Raw genomic sequence first — 22005 nt, 5'->3', positions numbered from 1 at the left:
TATTTGCTGCACAGAGCAAATAGTAAATCTGTATGGTGGGAGTCTGCTGCACCTGCTCCTTCACGCTCTGTGCAGCACCTTTTCTCTTTCAGCTACAGTATCTACATTCTGCTAATTATTTTGCGTAAAGGCCTACAAGAGGTGATAAATTGCAGTTATTGTTCTCCATAGTGCCTTTTGCACCTGCCTTATTCCCCTGCACAGGTGCTTCAAAGGTGCTGAACAAGCCTGAAGCACTTTCCTGCCTTCATACAGTTCAGTCTCACAGCTGAACACAGTGATTCGCTGCATGGGGTTCATTCTTTTTGCTTATTTTGGTAACTCTTTATGATAAATTCCTTGTAATAAGTTAATATAATATGTTAATAGATAATAAGACCCTAATAAATCATTATTAGATGACTACTAACCCTATTGTGTTAATAAAACCATATAAGTGTTAATAAAAGCATCATGCACATTTATTGTTAGATTATAATACATTTATAAGCACTTATTAGAAACCATACATTTTGTAAAAGGCTTTAAGTTATTATGGTCTTATGAGTTCAAGCATTTTTAATAATAGCATCAGAAATACAATTTTGAGCTTAAATAACATATCTATTATGTCACTGTTATTAGACTGATGTTGTAGCTTTATTATCATTTATGATACACGTATTTGCAATTAATGGTGACCTTATTAACAACTAACTATGCTTGTTGCGCCATAACAAGGTTCATAAATGTATCTGAATTACATGAAAGTGATGAAAAAAAGTAAAAAAGTAAAAAAAAAAACATTTAAAAGGTTTAGCCTTACAGCTGAAATGTATTAACAATAATTAGGCATTGTAATTGCTTTAGCTCTAATAACTGCTGAAAGCAAAGTCAACTATAAATAAGTCCATAGTAAATTATTTATTAAACCTAATAAGGCATTGTTACGACTTTATCAGGTAAAATGATAATTAACTGTTAATAAGTACTTAAGAAACAAGTTATTAACAATAAGGCATTGTTCTTGTTTTAGAGCTGGTAAAAAAATCTTAATTAAATGTTAATTGTTAAATTGTTAATTGTTAAAGCACAATTAAGTTTGAATTAATCTTAACAAAGCAACAAAAAAGCGGTAAGTTAAACGAAATAAATGATTATAAAACTCCTTCTGATAAGTCCTTATAAATGTCTGAACAATAAATGTGTTTATGATGCTAATTTTAACACATATCGTCTTATAGACGTCTTATTTTGAGGGTGTGGCATGTCAGTTATTAGTCGGCCCGGCAACCCAAATCGCGGTATTTGACAAGTCAGAAATGAGACGCAACAATCAACAAACTGCAACCTTACAGGAAAGTGCTACCTTTATTTTCTCTTGTTCTTATTATTTCATCAAAGAGTAGAAACTCAAGTGGTATATATACTATAGTGGAGTGTTCATCTGCTGGCACAGATGGACGGTCATATGCAGATATGCTACATCTACACACACACACACACACACACACACACAAACACACACACAAGCACATATACAAAGACCTTGAGAAAGCACAGATGGGTAGAAAGTGCTCTTAGATCCTCGTTGAGGTTTCATCTACCTACTGTTCAAGGCATGGCTGTGTTGTGTACTGATGCACACACACACAGTCAGAAACCTTTGGAGAGTGTGTCTAAAGGCTGAGAGCGAGGTCTCAGCACTACACTTGGGTGGTCCATCCATCCTTTCCAGCACTTTGCTTTCCTGTGTACCAGCAACCCCACAGTGACGTGTTGTGGTTCTGGCCAGCTCTTTCTCTGCCCACATCGAGTAAAGAGCCACTTCACTTTCCCAGCTCTTGTGACGGAAATGAAACATGCCTGGATCGTTTCATCCAGCAAGAGAGCAAGAAAAGATAGAAATGCAGCGCTGGGATGTCACTCGTGTGCATGCAGCTGCCCTCTTAAAAACGTAGCCGAGCTCTCGGCTCAGCTTCAATTTTATCGCATTTCAGTGCCCAGACAGCTGTCAAACGAATGACATGTTTTACATCCACCACAATTTGTACATTTTCATCAGCCTAAAATAGCTCATAAAGCCTCTATTTTTTTTTCATTTTTTATAGGCGGTTTCATTTCTGGCGTCTTCTTTTCTGAGGGTTGATCCGATGTTGCATCAGAATGATTGCCATGGGATTCCTATTAGAGGGAGAGGAGGAAGAGGGAGACAAAAAGGGGAGAAATGAAGGGTACAGAGCAGGAAAAGAGAAATGGAGAGGATGGTAAAGAGACATTAAAAGAGAAAGGGAGCGAGAGAGCAAGGGAGAGGAGAAGATTTGTGAGGAGGAGGGAGGGCCGAGGGCCAGCGGAGTCAGAGATAAGAGGCTGCGAGAGTGATTGAAATAGGATTAGTGGAGACAGGCTCTGCATCCCCGGCCACAGCATCACAGTGTTAAACCTGTGCTTCACAGGGACTGCCTCTGTCACATCAAAGCATCCCCAGGCCTGCCTGGCAGAGAGGCGAAGGAGCCACCAGCAGGGTCGTCCACACGCCACACACACACACACGCCACATACATGAACAGGCTGATCACACTCGCCATCCGTCTCCAATATGCCTCCATTATGGGCAGGAAGCCGGCTCCTTCCACCTTGTCTTTTCATCTCGCTGCAGTGTCTTTGTGGTGTGCATTTGGACCGCGGAAAGGATGCATTGATGAGCCATCTTTAACATTTAATGAGGCAAGCAGTGATGAGTTGGCATTGGAAAGCTACTGTCTCCTGCTTCCCCAGAGTCCAAACAAAGTTTTAATGAGAACTTTCCCCCAATTTGTGCCAAAAGCACAGAGCTTTTTAACTGCTTCCCAGACTGAAAGCATACAACATTTTTCACTTAAGTACTGAAGCAAGAGGGGGGGGGACACCTGTGTACAAATTAACACAAACACATGCAGGGACATTCTAGCTAGCTCAGAGGCTTGCATGTGGAGCTTTACAAGAAATCAATATAGTGATATCAGATTTTGGTTTTCATTTCTGATCTTGTTTCTGTTATAAGAGAAGCGGTCGTCATATGGATATTAGTACTCTTTTTTGCAAGTGTTTTTTTGCTGTACAGTGAAGTCGCTAAGTTCGCTAAGTACGCTTCGTTCTTTTCTGAGGCATTAAAATCTGTCTGGTGCATCAAAGTCAGTAAAGATGCATCCTAAGGTCACACACTGTTATTTCCCTAATAATTCAACAATATGAACAACACATCCATGTTGATATCATAAAAATAACAGTTGGGTCGATATCCTGATGATGTTTTACCATCCAGGGGACATAACATGCTGAAAAAAATAAATATTTTCCTACCTTTTGCACATCTATCCTGCACAAGGTGAGAACAATTGTTCATTGTCTTAATGAGTGAAAGGGAAAGTCTTTTCAGTAAGAAAGAGAAGGAGCATATATCACAAAATGTAAAACCTTTACATTTATAAAGGTGTTTATTTATTTTTTATGAATGGAATCACACTTCTAAAGTTCTTTTTAGAAAAAAATACAATTAAAAAAAATTATATATAAATATATCAATATCCTGATATAGTAAAAGTGTGAGAGACAAGAAAGGAGAGCACCTCAGTTATAAAAAAAAAAGAAAAGAAAATAAACATGAAACTTTAAACACTGAACTCATTTTAGTGGTGGATGACTCAGACTTTTCTCTGCAGAGATTTAAAGCTTTTTTTTTATAGGGCATTGACTTTTTGCTAAATGCTAGATTTTATTGGTTTAATTTTCAGATACTCTAATGAATATAACCATAAAGTGCATAACATAAAGCGTAACATAAAGCGCAAGTTTAACACTACAATTTTTTTTATTTTTTTAAAGTCATATTTTATTGGGGGCCCATTCAAACGACCACCTGTAGGTCCTGGAAGCGCACTACACCTATCAACATCACATGCTGCATATTGAAAGTTGAGGCTTTTATTTGAATACATGTATCTCAGATTGTCATTATCACCCAGTCCTAATTTCTTTTTGGTATTTTATCAATTAACAGTCAATATCATGCTATAAAATGACATATACCATGATTAAAGATAATGCTCTTATCACCATTTTTACTCATGAGTTCCTCTTTAGTTTGTTTCTCAACAAACAATGAAATACCGCAGTTTCTAACCCAGCTCTGCATGTTTTCTAATCAAATGAGCACTCACTGTTCCAGGTTCATCTTGTGTACTTATGCTTGAGAGTGTCTCAATGTGATCAAATGATGCACGTTAGCCCTGTTCTCTTGCAGAAGATTATGGATCCCTATAGCTAAAATGGCCTGTTTATCTGCTGAAGAGAGACAATCCACTGATTGGTGAGTGCTGTCTCCGTGTGTGCATATTTGTGTGTGTGTGCACTCACGCGGTATCTGTATTTGTGTGTGTGAGCTGGTAGTTTTCCTCTCGGAGCTCATCAGTTCATATCCACCACCCACCCCACCGCAGCATGCAGTAAATAGAGTCTCCGCCACTCGTTGAGAAATGGCACAATTATCCCCTGCTGGTGAAATATGGGCCGGGATGCACCACTGCTTCTTCCCTACAGAATGTGTGTGTGTGTGTGTGTGTGTGTGTGTGTGTGTGTGTGTGTGTGTGTGTGTGTGTGTGCGTGTGCGTGTGCGCGCGCATGTGCGTGTGTGTGCGTGTGTGTTTACGGCAAAACGTCTCTCCTCTGCTCACTCACTGTGATGTGCGTTCAACACACAGGGAATTGTTCTCACTTATGCATTTATTCACAAACATGGAGGCATCACATACACAAGTGTAAATGTGAACTCAAGGTTGCAGCTGCACATGTGCTTACACATACACAAATACATGCAGCCTATGCACACATGCAGATGGGCACACTCTCACACACACACACACACACACACACACACACACAAATACTGTACTTACAGTGCTACGATGCTTCTCGCCCTGCACACAATGCAGAATGTTGCAGTTTTAGCTGAGACAAGCAGATAGAATAACTCACTGTCAGTCAGTCAGTGAGGTCAATCTTTCAATTCCAAAAAAAAAAAAAATCATAGCAACCCACAGTGCATGCAGAGCTGTGGAATAAAGGAATGTAATACCTTTCACTTTTCCTGGAAACTCCTCCAGTAACATACCGAGAGTAGTTGACTTTTGTGGATAATTTATTTTTTTGTGTGTGTTGGGTTTATCAGAGACAATTAGTACAGATCTTAAATCTGGCACAAAGGGGTGCAATAATATCATTGATAGTTTTAGACTGATGCAGTTAGCATGTTCATGCCCATCACTCGTGTGTAAAATCTACTTGCTCTCAGCTGTGCACCTCGTGGGCGTGTTGGTCATAAAATAAGGTGTGGTCAGATGCATTGTTGGCTATCTTGAGGAAGCAGAAAACAATCCTGCTATTGCTGAACAAACACCTGGTCTAAAGTCAAAGGAACAGAGTTTTCTTGATATTTAACGGGTGCATTATTTAGATCTTAAGATGCACCTCCATAGACGACTTCAATGTTTTGCATGTACTGAGCTTTTCCAGCTCTAAACACAAATAATATGTTTGCAAATTCAAACAAAATGATATATACATACACCAGAAATAACTCTTCCATATTTAAGACTAAATTAAACAGATTGAAACGGTATAATTCACCGAAGGATTGACCAAATAGATACATGTCATACAATGGGAAGTCTTGGTATTATTATTATACAATAGAACATTAAGGAACATTGTATCAGGGCCTAAATATCTCATCGAGCAAACAAGAGTTATCCCAATTCATAACAATCACAATAATTATCAAAAACACGTTCAGAAAATGTTAAAAAAAAACTAAAAAAAACTGAAATAATCCTTACTACAGTGTATCCCAAATTCCATGCTTGCCGTTTGTTTTATTTATAGAAATTGTTCAAATGTATGTCAACATCAATAATGTGTTCATTATGTGGGTTAATTAATAGCCAAAACATGTTGGGTTATCAGAAGCATCTCTACACAGTTTCAGACCAGATTATTTTGCAGTAGAATAAATTGTTATTATGGTTATATCATTGGTGAGGCACTAGGTTTTTTGTCATGGTGTGGTTTGGTTTGGTGTGGACCTGAAAGGAATCAATCCTAATTAATTGTCTTATACTGTATTCTAATACAACAACATAACTTTTTGGGATCATTCACTGTGCTCGTATGCTTTTAGACCTTTTGAAAATGTTCAGTGACTCCCTCAAATGTCAGAGGGCTGCACATTCATTTTGAAGTCAGCCATGAACATAATGTTATTAACCTCAAGTGATTTCTCTTCCCAATGGCTTTTGACATTTGTGCGACTTTTGCAAATTGCTAGTTGCAACTAAATGGCGGAGAGAATATGAAAAATAAGACATCTACTTTAACCACGGGACGGCAATCTTAGTGAACTGCCCCACCAGTTCGAAGGTCAAAAGCACTCAATTTTATTTCCCTGTCTTTACAGGTATGGAAAAATAGTGTCAACCAAGGCCATTCTGGATAAGAACACCAACCAGTGCAAAGGTAAGTCATTACTTTGTCTGTTTTGTAGACCCGCCTTGTTTTAGTGCACCAGCTATCACTCTAAAGACTATGTCTTGTCACGGGGAACAGCAGTCCAAGCCGTAAATTTAGACATCAGCCGAGGAAGCCGTGCGCCGTAAATCAGTGATTTAGCGAGTAGCTGGCTTAGCGCTGCAGGAAGGCTTCGGGTAAACAACCTGCTCTTGGTTGTCGCTGCCCTGCTTCTGAGGATAAGCAGCGTCTCAGCCCCTCCCTGTCTCCTCTTCCATTTCCTGTTTTCTAATATGGAAGACAATCTTTTTGTTGTGTTTCTGTGAAACATCCATTAGGCTATGCACAGTAAATGGTGCGCACATGCAACGACGACATTAGCGGCTCATTCTGAAATTGTTTCTTGAGCACACACACATTTACATGCTTGAAAATACACGCATACTCGACCAATTAGAGGACTAACAAGGTGGTCGGGATTAGATTAACGATTTACTATCACTGTCACACTCACCTTCTCAGGGTCTGTGCCACCTGCCCCACATGCCTATAAATACATTTTACACACTTTTCTCTCTGCAATGAGTTAGTAATAATCAACACCAGCTTAGTGAAGAATGAGTGAAAGAGAGGGGGAGAGAGAGGGAGAGAAAACGGAGCGATAGAGAGATGAGAAAAAAAAGATTAGTGTGCTACTTGCCCCGAGGTGTCTGGCAGCACTGTTTAAGAGCTATTGAAGTTCCATCAATACTTTTAATTGCTTTTTGTGGTTTCCCGGGCTCTGAAGTGTGGCCTTTCAAGGTGAAGCTGCCTTCTTAACCCTGCTCCACACCTGAGTTTATCCTGCCGGGCATGCTCTAGGTCAACATGTTGAGGAAAATAACCTCTGCCTGTTAGAGGGGGGGGAGAAAGGGGGTTGATTATCCTGACAGGTCCTTTTTTAAAATCCTATGGGCTATTAAAGACAAGACTGGATGCATGTTAGTCGGAAGGATGTATCTACAGGTCACAGGAAACAACACAGGGTGGATTAAAGAAGAGGAGAGACAGAGTTGAGGCAGGTGAGGCTGGGAAAATAGGTTTGTCACAATAATTATTAAGATGGCAAGGTCAGAAAACATGATATGATGTCCATACGTTCGATATCGCCCGTTAAGATAAGAATGTCAACAACATTTAAATCAACATTACAGGGTTTTTTCAGACTCAGATGCCTACACATTTTTTTTAACAGCACCTAAGCCAAATTAACAAAAAACAAAAAGTAGTGGCATTGAAAGTAGAGAACTTGTTCTTGTAACTTATATCTAAATTATAGCTAATGTGTTGTTACTTTGATCTTTTTCTTAACAAAAGTCCTAAACATAAACTGTATTTTTAATTTTATGTATCTTTTTATTATTATTATTATTATTATTATTATTATTATTATTTATTCATTTTTTTATTCATTCATGTTTCTTTTTATTTTAGACTTTTTACATTCAATTTCCAAGGTCAGAATATTTTAAAGAATTTTAAGAAAAAGTTTATTGCTGTTATTTATTATTTTATAATATTATAATATATTTTATTTACATACTTTTATTGTGTTATTATTTATTTATTTTGATTTTTGAAACTCAAATTCCAAGGTCAGAATATTTTTAAGAAATAAATATTATTTCTGGGGTTTTTTTATGATTTTACTATATTATTTTATTGTGTTATTTATATTCAATTTTTTAAAATTCAATTTCAAGGTCAGAATATTTTAAGAATTAAACATTTATTGCTTGAAAAGGGTGCACTTGCATTAATATCCTTTAATATTATGATTGTATCAGTAGCATAAAATGACAATAATATTGTTTATTGCAATTATTTCTGGGACACTATATTGTCCAACAAACAACTTATCATGAGAGGCCTGTGGGAAGAGGAAAAAAACAAAGTATAGAGGTGAGGTAAACCTCTTTATGTGAATGAAGAAATACACTGGACTCAATCACAGTTATCCCTGTCCATGTCCAGCTGACCTGAGTTATGCACAGCACAAAAAAAATCAGCTCAGCTTAGCACTGTGTTGTGTGGGAGACAATGTTACCCATAAGTCACCCTCCTGGAATGCAGCGCTGCTGAGATGCCAAAAAGCAAATATAAGCAGACGTATTTTATGAGTGGAAAGGAGAGCCTTGCTCTGCACCCAGCGAGAGCGAGAGAGACGGACAGAGGAGAGATGTGTACAAAGAGGAAGAAAGAGTGTGAGCTAAAGGACTGAGTAACCTTGAAAAGTAAATTACAGTTCTTTAGTGTTTGACGGACGAGTTGAGGAGAAGACACACGGCACAAAAACATAATTTCTGCTGCTATAACTCCAGGTCTCTCCCAAAACATACCTCACTATCTCCTCCGAGAAGAGCAGGTATCAAAGCATAAACGAGCCAAGCAGGTGTGTTGAAGCCTGATGGTGCGGCGTGCGTCTGCGCTCCCCGCTAACAAAGCCAAATCGACACATCGCCCTGATCTAGTCACGCATTGGTTCCAGTCATCTGACCCCACGACCCTGACACTTGTTTAAATGTCAAAGCGGCGGCTTATCACTGCTGCGCCACCATCACACAGCGAGCATCCCTCTCCTCTCCTCCAGCTCCACCTCCTCTCCTCCCCCTCGTGTTATTTGTGTTTAGTTCAGCTCAGTGAGCGCACTGCCAAAACAACGTGAGAAAAATGGGATAGAGAAGAGGTCAGGACCAGTCATCTCTGCGAGAGGGAGAGATTGACAATCAGGCCGTGGAAAACAAAGGGCGGAACACGTCTCGTACTCACTAACTTTCATATTCTCCCTCCCCTTCATTTATTGATTTAAAAACTTTTGCTTTAGCTTGACTTTGTCTATCATAAATCCACTCTGAAACATATTCCCACATTTTAATAATAGTGTGTAATAAACTGTATTGGTACAATATATCCTTTATTTTAATTACTGGCAGGATATGATTTATTCTGCCCATAAAGGAGATTAAAATTCACAAAAATGTAATACAAGTACAGAGCAGACAGATAAAGTAATTATGTGTGTGAGCACAAACTAATCTTCCAGCTCATGTATGTACTGCACGCACCAGCAACCATTACAGTCAGCTGTGTTCATACTGACATGAGCACTGCATGGAAAACTGTCTCCTCGTCATACAGTTTAATAAGTCCGTTGCGTCTCTGGCAAAAAAAAGTTAAAACTGGCTCAACTTTTACAGTGTGTTTCATTGGCCAAACAGATTTATATACAAGTGCACATTGCCGTAAGTTACTGTCTGTTGTTGGACATTAGTTGTGTGAAAAAATGTTGATACTCTTTAGTATCGTGATATTATGTTTTGTGATAAACACATATTTTTAAATAATAGTTTACAAAAGAAAGATTCATAGCTGACAATTCAAATGCAGATTGCATCTAAAAGTGTATATATCACTTGATGCATTTGATGCATATAGTCTAATAGAAAGTATAAACATTACTTATATTTTCTGCAAAATTAGATTTAAAAACCACAGTTTATCACCTTGCTTACGGTATCGCAATATCACCAAATTTTGAATCGTAACATGCTGTAACACCCTGTATCATGTAAAGCATCATTTCGACAGATTCTTGCAAATGCACAGCGCTACTGGACATATTTCTTGGCAAGTGCTGCACAAAATCTATTCGGTTCTTCATATAAAGTATAATGTTTACAAGTTATATGCCACCACACCTTTTTTATTTGAGTGAACAACCCAAATTATTAAATCGCAATTCGCTAATCGCTATGTTCATGTTCACCATACATTTTAGATAATAATTTACATGCAAAGATTCATAGCCCAAGGATGCAAATGCTGATTGCATCAAAAAGCTATAATAGACTAAACATAACTTTATGGCTTTCTGCAAAATTAGAATTAAAAAACACAGTATATCCCCTTGCTTACAATATTATAGTATCCCAAAATTTTGAATCGTATCCCCCTTATCATGTTACGCATCATTTCTCCAGATTCTTGCCAGTGCACAACCCTACTGGACATATTTCTATGCAAAAGCTGCACAAAAGCTGTTACTACAACGTGAGTGTACAGGTTTACAAGTAAAATGCCACCACAGGTTGTTTATTTGAGTTAACAACCCATTTTATTATATAGCTATTGTAGGGATGCATCTACATTCACTACAGATTTGCTAAATGCAGAATTTCACTTTTCCTTAATGTGTAAATATTAAGTTCTGACTGCCTTTCTTTACCAGAAACATTTTATTTGTTTTTTCAATAAGACACCTTTCAAAGAAAAAGCAATGAAATTGAATATTAGAGAGACGATGGGAAGGTGCATGGCTGATGATATAGTGAGCGTGGGAGTGTGGGCTGTCTGTTGTGGAAAAGCAGAAAAACAGTGATGATGCTTTCTGTGCTTAAAGGTCAGGTGTTAGGGAAATGCGTATTTCAGTGTGCATGCAAACATGAACCAACACAGGTATGGCGCCTACGCACAAACACCGAACACGCATAGTTTCCTCCGACTTCCATGCATCCATCTATACATTCTGCCCTCGGTGGACGAGTGTGTGCAAGTGCTGCACAACCCTGTTTTGAAGTACCACCTCACAAAAAAACTACACACCAAGACCATGTAATACACCTCTCCCACGCACTCCAACACAAAGGGCACACTCGCACACACACAAAGACTAATCGTACCCCCGCACGCACTCCCCATCCATCTGCCCGAGGTGTGCTGAGCTCTTGCAGCAGCAGTGGCCATGCAACAGATCTATCAATCCTCTCCCTAACATCACAGCATGTGTGCCTGCCTGCCTGCCTGCCTGTCTGCCTTTTCTGGCTGCTGCTCTCCTCCACCACCGCACCACGCAGGCCTTTCAATGAGCCTCTCTATCTTCCCAGCGCTGACTCACTCCCTCGCTCCCTGCTTTTACCTCTACCTCTATGACACACACACAGGCTTGCAGGCACATATATACACATACACAAGGGTACACTACAGTCGCATAAAAACCGTGCACGCCGATAAAAACACACATGCTTTGGATGTAGCCCAGTTCAGAGAGGAATGGTAACAGGAAGTTGTGAAAGGGCTTTAGTGCTGTCAAGCGCTGTGAGTAAGAGGAGGCATTCAACTCTTCATCTCTCTCTCTTTCGCTCCTCCGCACTCTCCCGTTCTTGTACACTGTCTGTCTATATATCCGTCTGTGCACTTTCACATTTACTGTAGAAAATACAGCAGAGATTTGGGGGTTTGCATCACAGACGGAGAGGGGGATTGAGAATGGCAGAGGGAGAGAGAAAAGGGATAGATTGCGGGAACCCAGAACCGCTCATTTGCCATCCATGCCCACAAGGGCCTCTTAAAAGGCAGCGGCGGCATTTGAAATAAAGCAGGGCTGACCAAATGGAGACATTTTATTTTTCCTGCCAGAGCCCGCAGGCAGAGGAAATGACCTCAGCCCTTTAAAGGACCTCCGTTTCCTCCTCCGCCGCTGGGAGATAAGGCTGCGTCGAGATTCACCGGCCTGACTGGCGCTCTGCCGCGACGGACCACCGCACTGACTGGTGGGAGATAGATGAGATGAGAAGATAGTCTCTTGTGGCTGTGTGTTCGGCTGTTTGTTGTTGTTCATTTCTTTGCCCTGTAACTTGCCATCCATTTTGTATGAGGATGTTAAAAACTCACAAGGGCATTACATAAACTCGCATCTTGAAAGAATTACTGTCGCCTTTACTCTATTATGTGGGTGACTTGATGTAAAACAGGCTAACTTCCTATTTGGTCCCGAGGAATTCAAATTATGTTTGAAGTATCCAAACATTTGGTTGTAAAGATTAAAGCAACGTATATCTTTGATTGAATACCCATCTGAAAAAAATTTAGGCACACTTTACTAACAATGTCTATAATGCATTATAAATATGCTCAATGCATTAGAATCTGCTTATACCACTTTATAGTTATAGTTATAAGCACTTATAAGTATTCATAATATTTATTATAAAGCATTTAATAATGCCTTATAAGTACTGCCCCTGCTCGTCACTCACTGACATTTCTTTTGCATGTCTATAATGCATTATAATCTACTAAAAGCTTTGTATATTATAGTTATAAGGAGTTATAACTATTCATAATGCCTAATAACAATAATCCTGTCTATGATGCATTTTAAACATACTTATAACGTGTATTATGGTTCAGATTCACCTAAAATGCCACCCAAACACTATAATTATATGTATTATAACAGGAGTTTTAATGCATTATGAAAAATATGTTAATGCATAACAACTATGATCATTATAATTCTTTTACTTACAAAAAAAGTGTGTAAATGACCAGAAATGATATAATTACTATGGTGCTTGACCTTGTAAGTCATTATAAGATGCTTTATAATGTGCTGATGTTGTTATAAGGCATTATGAGTGCTTATAAGCAAAAATATGTGGTATATGCTTAATGCATTATAAGTATGTTTACAGTGCATTATAGACATGGATGTTAAAGAAAGTGTTCCCTTAATTTACAACAGAACACTAAAATGTCGACATGCTGAAGTCCTCGCCCTTTCAATACTTATTCAGTTGAGCCCAGCTGGGCTGCATACACACACATATGGTGCAATTTAAAAGGCTGTCAGAGGCTTGACCATTACAATCTGAAGCATCCCATGCCTTTACCACAGGATCCTAATGGAGAAATATAGGAAATGTTACATTCTATAAAAACAGATTTATTGCTGCATCAGTGGAGTGGAGCATTGCATGACTCTGAGCATAAGGGCTATTGATGAATGAGGTGAAACTCTCCAAACAGGCCTGTTTTTCATTGTCATGTGCATGTGTATCTGTGTATTTGGGTTGGGTTGGGAAGGAAAGGGGGGGGCAGAAAAGGCAGAGAGTGCTTTTTGCATCCGTTATTGGTTTCTCATTAGAGGGCCGAGATATAAACATTTGTCTATGTTGTACACGGTGCCGGCGCAATTAAGGATTCTCTTTGCCGCCCCCTCTGCCCTTTGAAAGTGAATTATGTGCAGATGAGAATCTCGACTGAAATGTGGCCAACAACGGACCTTTTCCAAATGCCTCAGTTCCCTAAAAGCCATTCCAGAAAGAGGCGAGATCGGCTGGAAGAGCGAGGGAGAGAGAGAGAGAGCGTGTGCCGTTTCCTGCTTGCATTGCGTATTAATGACTCTAATTAGCAGTAGCTGAGGGATAATCACATTGATTTGGACAGATTCAGCATGCAGAACCTCATTGGATAACACCCGCAGCCTTTGTTAGCACCCCCCATCACACGCACACACAAACACACACACGCACAACAATCCCTTTTCTCTTCTTTACCCCCCTCCTCTCCTTCAGTCTCCATTCCAGTAAGTTCCAAGTTGGCTCTGCACCAAGTAGGCATCTGATTGGCCAACTTTGTCATAAATAGAAGCAGCCGGGCCATCAGCGCTGCATTCCTTGAGCTCTGACCTTTTGTATCCCCTCCACTTCCTGTGCTGTTTTTGCATGCAGCGTGGTCGCCGTCTGTATATGTGTGTGTTTTTTTAATGATTGTGTGTGTGTGGTGGAGGTCGTGGTGAGGTGAAAGCCCGGGGCTGCAGATCAAAATAGACCCAAGGTTTCCAAAGAGCACACAGATTCATTGCGAAAAATTTGGGGAATTTGTTCATTTCTGAAGTGTTATTGTTGACTGTCTGTCTTCTGGATCCAAACAAAGACAGAAAAAATCTGTAATAAACTTCAACAAGCAGATTCTTGGGAGTATCTGTAGCAGATGTGTATCACCGCTGCGGCTTTCTTGTCTAGTCATTGGCTCAATCCATTTTGTAACACATCCCAGAGCTCCCTTCCTTGTCTTATTTGTTGACAAATGCTTCAGAGGGCGCTGGTGGAAGGTGAGGGGGCGTACCTCCAGTCATCTCTTATCCTGGACCTAACCCGAGGATGGCAGGGGAACCACAGCCAGAGATACGGCCGTCCACTGACCTGCCAAGGCCCTCGCCCCTTTGCACATCCCCTGACTAATGATCATACCCTTGATTAGTTAAGGAAGGCATAAATCATAACTGCAATGAAGAGGAAGGCTAGCTGGGGGCGGCCAGGCCGTTCCTCATGAATGACTAACAGATGCAAGAGAAAAGAAATGTGTAGTTGTTCAGGGGAATGGGACACTTTGTCTTTGTCCAGATTTTAATGTCCGCCTCAACCTGGAGATTTTCTCCGCGTTCTGAGGGGGGCTTGATTTCAATCGATCCAGCTTTGTTCAAATATTTAGCCTGTCCTCTCGTCTCGCCGGTGGCGCTCTCGGGCCTCGTACCTGACGTGATTACATTACTTATTATAACCTGCCGCTCAAACGGGGATAACATGGCGGTGCACAACGTGGCACCCGGCATGAATACTAAAGTCAGTCATGTGAAGCTGGAATGATGAGTGCAGGTATTTAAAGAGACTCTATAGGAGAAGTGAAAGAGAAGTGTGAGAGAAGGACTGCACCTGCTCTTTGTGTAGAAATGTGCTTGTGGCATTTTCACATCAACGGGTACCATAATGAGCAGCTATTCAAGGTTGTTTGACATTCTAACCTGACAGTGTGTGTGTATGTGTGTGTGTGTGTGTGTGTGTGTGTGTGTGTGTGTGTGTGCGCGTGCGTGCGCGCGCAACTGTGGGTAGACTTATATTGCTATGAATATGCACAATGTTAACACGCATAATCGTGTGTCTACTGCCATGTGTGTGTCCTGGCATTTTCAAGTTTGCCTTTGCTAGTTCACTTATAAGTGTTAGTGCATGTGTGAATATACATGCTGGTGTGTGTGTGTGTGTGTCCGTGTGTGTGTGTGTGTGTGTGTGTGTGTGTGTGTCCATGTGTGGGTGTGTGTGTGTGTGTGTGTGTGTGTGTGTGTGTGTGTGTGTGTGTGTCCATGTGTGTGTGTGTGTGTGTGTGTGTGTGTATGTCCATGTGTGTGTGTGTGTGTCCATGTGTGTGTGTGTCCATGTGTGTTTGTTCTTTGAGATATGCGTGTGGGGTTTCTGTATAGCCACTCAGTGTTTTTGCCACGGGTCTCGTTTTAACAACCTCTTGACAAGTAATTAACACCCTTCAGGTCTCAAACCTTTCATGAGTGCTCTTCACATGTTGTACCAAACACATCGGGTTTTACTATTAAGCTGGCAAGCTGATGGAGCTACCAGGGAACGGAGCTGTGATGTCATTTACAGACCTGAATGAAGACCAAATCTGCACTTTTTTCAAGATTGTTTCTTAAATCTCTTTCACAAAATGTTTTGCTACGAGTAGCAGCGGGTAGATTTCTTTAAATGTGTGAATGCTTTAATTTTAAATGCCTCTTCAGGTGTTTAAAGATAATCTTGCATCTCCAGAGAGCTCAGAGGTAATGCTAGAAGCTAGCTCTTTTTAAACCAGACTCCATTTGTCTTTATTCTATTTTTTAAGCACTGCAGCGTGCCTTCTAACACAACTGTAGATCTCTCTTTCTAACTCACATATTTTAAATAGTGTCTCAACTGTCATGCTGAATTTATAACTGGAAAATGGAGCCGCAGCCATATGGTGCTGTGCTATAGCTAATGAGTGTGAATAGATATGAATTAATTAAGGAAAAGAGGGTAGAAATGAAAGAAAAATGATGATGAGTAAAACGAAGAAGAAAGGAATGCAGAGATGGAGAGGAGATCATTATTGTGAACCCATATGTTGAAATGCTTTAATATTCGACCTGTGAAAATGTTAATGTTAATCCCTTTCACGTGTCATCTCTGCTTCAGAATAGCTTCATGTTGAAACTATCATTTGGCAGTCAATATAATATTAGTTTTAGAATTTTAGAGGAGAAAATATGTTGCACTAGGGCTGCATGAATGTTAAACAGTTTTATCTCTTTTATGCATGCATTATTTCTGTAGGTGCATCACTGATGAACAGGTATCTGTTAAAGGTTTTTATTTTTTTAACCTCCTGTTCAGTTTGTCTTCGGCACAATGAGCTGCCAGTGGCCCCCCTTGGCCCCGAGCCCTGGCTCTTTGCCCTCTGCAGATCCCGACTGCAGCTCTCTGACAAGGACACTCCTACACCTGCAAGAGAAGATGACAAGAAATACAATACAGCCAATCGGCTGGCTGCTTCAGCCCGAGACGAATGCCTTAGCTATAAATCCATGTTGCAGGGTTGATAAGTTAATTGCCTGTACCGCTATCTCCTCGCCTGTGTCTAATATAGAAGAGCAGTCTGTGAGAGTTATTTTACAACAAATGGGTTTTGTCTTCAAGCACAAGGCAGGTGGGATGGTGACACTGGACAAGTAAATGAGGGATCTTTATTTTAAGATGTTGCAAGAGCTGCAGTTTGTGGGTGCATGATGGTAATTTCATGTGTTTGTAGTTAGATATTGTTGATCATTTTACCTCATCATCCTGATTGTCTTTAGGTTAATGTGTGCAGAAACTGACTGATCAGCCACTGATTGTTATTGGCCGATATTTGTCCCTAATAGTTTGATCAGTGGTCTCTATAAAACCAGATCAGAAGAGTCGATCAGAACAAAACACGGCAGACAGTCTCTCTGTGTGCTGCTAAAATGGCTTCGCCGGTCTGACAGTTTTACCAGGTGTCTGAAAAAGACAATAAGATTGCAGTTTGCAAGGTGTGAAGAACAGGGTTGGGCTTATAAACAACTACTTCAACACTAAACTACCAGATGCAGTGACGCAGTTGACTTCAAATAACAACACTGACACTTGGTTTCACACAAACATAAACACCAGACTCCAGGGTCAAAATCCAGGGTTTGTTTGACCCACCCCAAACCCCATTCCTCCCTCCCTCCCTTATTGGAACTTTTTGTTTTTTTGAAATACGTTTTATTGGGACATCACAGCAAGTGTACAGCATACGCCAGTAGAGATATGTCCAGTTTTACAGTTTTATCTGGTAAATTAGACAAACAGACAAATGAAAACAGCCAAAGAACAAAAAACTAAACAATAAAAACAAAAACACCCCCACCCACCCAGTTTGGTCCCGCTTATGGGACTTTTTATGCTCTTTATACTAAGTGTACTAAGCGGATGAATCATCATATAACAATTTGATCGTAAGACCAAGTGGGAATTGTAAATAAATGGCAATATTATTCGATAGCTAAGGACTGAGGCAGATTTTCATTTTGCCAATATTATTGCCAATAAATAAATGATGCTAAACAATAAGCATAAGGCTTCAAATAGACCTTATGATCGGTATCGGACAGTACTTCTTTCAGCAGTCAGCCCCTAATATCCTTCACACCCTGATCAGAAACACGATGTGATTGAAGAGCTGTTGCTGATGTGTTTGCTGATGGAAACAGTGTTGTTAACTTTATAGGCTGTCATCTATAGAAGAGTCTGTCGAATTATTGGGCAAGTGCTGCCTTTTGACTTGTCACTTCTCTTTGGTGTTAACGCTGTGATGGCACTGATGTGGTCAGAAGGCTCCGGCCCAAAGCAAACATTTTAATACGCAACGTTAAAAGAATATATGAATTGCAGATGTTTCCCTGCAGGATCCTTTCTGACTGAAAGATAGATTTATGATCCTCCCCTGTTTACTCACGTACACTCACATGCACACACACAAACAAGAAAGTTGGAGGTCACGCACATGCATCTGTACACACCCATTCAACCGACACACACACACTCACACACACACACTCACACACACCACCGCATGGTTTAGTGGAGGGTAGCCACAAAATTTATCATCAGTCAGCCGCTGGTGGTGCAGGATAAATGGAGAAGGACAGAGGAATGCAGTCCCAGTGAGGATGCTCTCCTCTGGGTTTGGAGTGTGACCAAGGCGGTCTCGACTTGGCCACAGTTAGTCATGGATGCCATCTCGCTATTTAAAACCCCCGCTGTGTTTGCACAGCTCACCACAGCCACCCAAAACCACCACCCACCCTCCCTGCAGGGCAAAACCAAACTGACCAAAAACATCCAAAAATGTACAAGCAATAAAATATTTCAGCAGCTCCTTTTCATTCATGTATGTCGCTTTTTTCTGCACTGTTTCTGGAAGGACATGTTACAAACAAACGTTCTATCTCAATGACAGAGCAGCTGTGTCACCATCACTAGGTGGCTGCTAGATATGTTTATGTCCAATTAACAGTCCATATATTCCATTTGCAGTGCTATAAAAAAGAGATGAACAGCCCTAAAATCACCAGTGCTGAAACAATTACTTGATTGATAGACATTAAAATAATTATCAACCATTTTATTAAGCAAACAGTTAGATGCTTTATTCATAACATTCAAATTCTACATCAACATCTGAACAGCTTTTTTGCACAGTTGCAGATCAAGGTTAGATCACATTAATATTATTAGAATTATACAATTTGCAGAATTAGATCCCAGTGGTGGCTGCATGGGATTGTTTCCATGTTATGTTATCCAAACATTTTAAATTAAAGTCCAGATGTCAAATAATTTCCAAAATTGTTGTTTTTATCTAACTAAATATTCAGCTTATATCCATTTCAGTTATGTCACTGCCGTCAAAAACGTTTTGATTTATATTCATGAAAGAAAGTTGCACATGTGATATCATATTATTATATTTTCTTTTTTTTTGGACCATTCTCTGTAAACCCTAGAGATTTTTGTGCATGAAAGACCCAGTAGATCAAGCTTGAAAACAATACGAGGATGTTTTTTTTTTTACAATCTGAAAAAAAGTCGATTTCAATCTCCTTGACAGTAGTCGAAAATCGATTAACAGATTAATTGTAAGTTACAGCCCTTAACCTCAGAAGAAGGAACCACTAAATCTATTTTTGATAAATGGTCCAGAGTTGCTCCATTCTAGTATTTTTTAACACATTTTTTTTTAAATTGACTAATCATTTTAGCACAACTGTTCACTCACAAATATACAAATATAAAAAGTGTGACAGGCAGGTGTTTGTATATCTGCAGCTGGAAGTCAGAGCGAGTTAAGGACGATGCATATACTGTAAGATGAAACATGATGCGGTACTATGGCTCTACCATGAATCATGAGAATCATATTACAGGCATTGTTATGCATATTTGTCCATGGTGTGGTGCATCTATCTCCTCCATTAACCATAATTACTTTTATACATGCAGCGTACGAATTATTAACATACGTGTAACCGCAATGATTAATCGCCCATGTGCAACAGCAGCTTCAGAACTCCTCTTGATGGCTCACAAGGACGTAAACAATTACACTGTTTGCCCCGTGCACCATTGTAATGCTCCGTGGCTTGTCGTTGAGTCATTATTCATACTTAGGGCATTATTATTCCATTGTATGCTGTGCAAAATGGGATCATTAGCGCTGAATATTAGAATGCGAAAAATGGAAATATTGGGGGAAATGATGGTGGATATAGTGGGTAGGAAACCCCAAACAATCCCGACTATTAGCAGATAAAGAATGGTAATTTCCCCAGAAGTAATTAGGATTAGCATAATTTGACGGCGCATGAATGATGCATGGATGATTGATATGTCGATACACGTACTGTAATGAGTCCCTTATCTTCATTCTCCACTGAAGACTTTTGTATGGAGCGTAGCCCGAGGTGGCATCTAGTGTAGTTCTACACCTCCGCAGGGGGACCCGGCCTCATACACACACATTCATAGAGTCAGTGGGGCTACTGAAGAGGAGAAGCAGTAGTAGAAGCACCGCACCATCCTGTAGTAACTGATTGAAGATGGTCCTTTTATCTTGACAGGCTCCCTGTTAGAGCCAGACCAGGAAATATGATATGGCAGCTCATGTTCTCTTTATTCCTCTCAGAGAGACAGTCTCTACATACACTATGTGTGATGTGTGTGTCATCCTGCATGTGTGTGTGTGTGTGTGTGTGTGCATTAGCGTGCAGCTGCACAGCATTATCAGCGACCACGTATGCAGTCAGTCACTTTGAGCTGCTTTTAAGTGACAGCTATCGATTGGCTGTTTGTGTTGTTGCAGAGGCTTCAAAGCAACACCTTGCCCTCTGCAGCCCACTTGAGATGGTAACTGTAGAGTACCCGCAGTGAATACAGTAGGAGTACAGCGTGTACTTGGCTTTAGAAACACATTCTTCTGTGTGCATCTGTGTGTAGGTGTGTGTACGTGTTGTTTATATGTGTGAGATGTCCTAAATTGAGTTTCTTGACCTGCTACTTCTACACAACTTAATGGAATTTCTCTTCTGCATGATAACTAACTAACAACAACATACATACAGTAGATGCAACTGCAAACACACACACCTATAGACACAGTACCCGATAATACTATAATGTGTACACACTTTATAAAGAAGCCTTGAATGGTCATTTCACTGCAATTATAAAAATGCATTTTCCCACCATGTTGATAGTCTCTGAGGTTTTTTTGGCCAGGTAATAATGTATTCCAAACTACTCTGTATAATCATCCTGATAGTTCTAACTATGTTTAACATGTCTAAAACTCAAAGTCAAAGAACTGCATTTAAAATGAATTTTAGTATTCACATTTTTCACAAATTTGTAATTACCAAAAAGGATTATGTTCAGTTTTATTTATTTTTCTGCCAGGATAGTGGAAACAGTCATTATATTAGCAAGCTAGGCTAACTAGTGTCTAATATGCAAATTAAATGCAAATTCAAAAGCATAATTGCTCCTGCCAAATGTTGGCTATTGACAGTTGAATGTACATATGTCTTATGTTGTTACCGGTACATAAAAAAACAAAAAAGTGAGGGAAAAACAATAAATACAATGATAAATCTATTTGATCTAAATCTGAATATTATGTATCCCACAGGCTTATACTTTGTTCTTTAAAAGAGAGGACAAGCCTCTGAATTTCACTGCTGTCACTGAAACAGGGTTAGGGTTAGTATTGCAAGTATTGCATTAGAGGAGCTCACACATACATATATACACATACATACAAATATTGAGACATACAACCACTCTGCCTGATAAAAGCACAAATAAAAACACAAGCTGTCTCCGTGTCTCTCAATTATTATTTTCTTTTCCAACAAAACAAGCCTTTAACGGTTTTACCCTGTGGCTACAGATCAAACATTCCACATTATAGAACCATTATGCATATATCTGCTACAATAACCACACAGGGGAAGAGCAAACTGGATCCATTACTGGAGGCAGCCAGCTCAGTCTTCTTCAGTGCATTCAGCTGACCCCAAATAACCCCCTTCCTCTCTCTGCCTCTCTTCTCTACGAACCCTCTTTCCCTCTGCCTTCCCTTCACCTCTTCCTCCATTCAGAGCTGTCTGAATATAGGTCATCATTCTCTAAAATCCTCATCCTGCTGAAACTTTGATAAGTGCACTCCGGGTGGTAGTGGGGTGAATATTAAATTTGTAATTGGGGGTCCCAGGTATCCACCATTGGAATA

General features: G+C 39.8%; 1 protein-coding gene across 2 annotated transcripts in view; it reads left to right on the top strand.

The window, feature by feature from the left end:
- The window catches only part of rbms3 (RNA binding motif, single stranded interacting protein), a 340839-nt gene that overhangs the window by 165137 nt on the left and 153697 nt on the right, over nt 1-22005 (top strand). For both annotated transcript variants that reach the window (XM_059350713.1, XM_059350712.1), the window contains one exon: nt 6470-6528. In XM_059350713.1, the coding sequence (XP_059206696.1) occupies nt 6470-6528 (59 nt within the window). The remainder of the gene's footprint in view (nt 1-6469; nt 6529-22005) is intronic.

Source organism: Centropristis striata, chromosome 14 (genome assembly GCF_030273125.1).
Source record: "Centropristis striata isolate RG_2023a ecotype Rhode Island chromosome 14, C.striata_1.0, whole genome shotgun sequence".
Classification (NCBI taxonomy): domain Eukaryota; kingdom Metazoa; phylum Chordata; class Actinopteri; order Perciformes; family Serranidae; genus Centropristis; species Centropristis striata.
The sequence above is the reverse complement of the archived record's forward strand: the minus strand, read 5'-3'. Positions and strand labels throughout refer to the sequence as shown.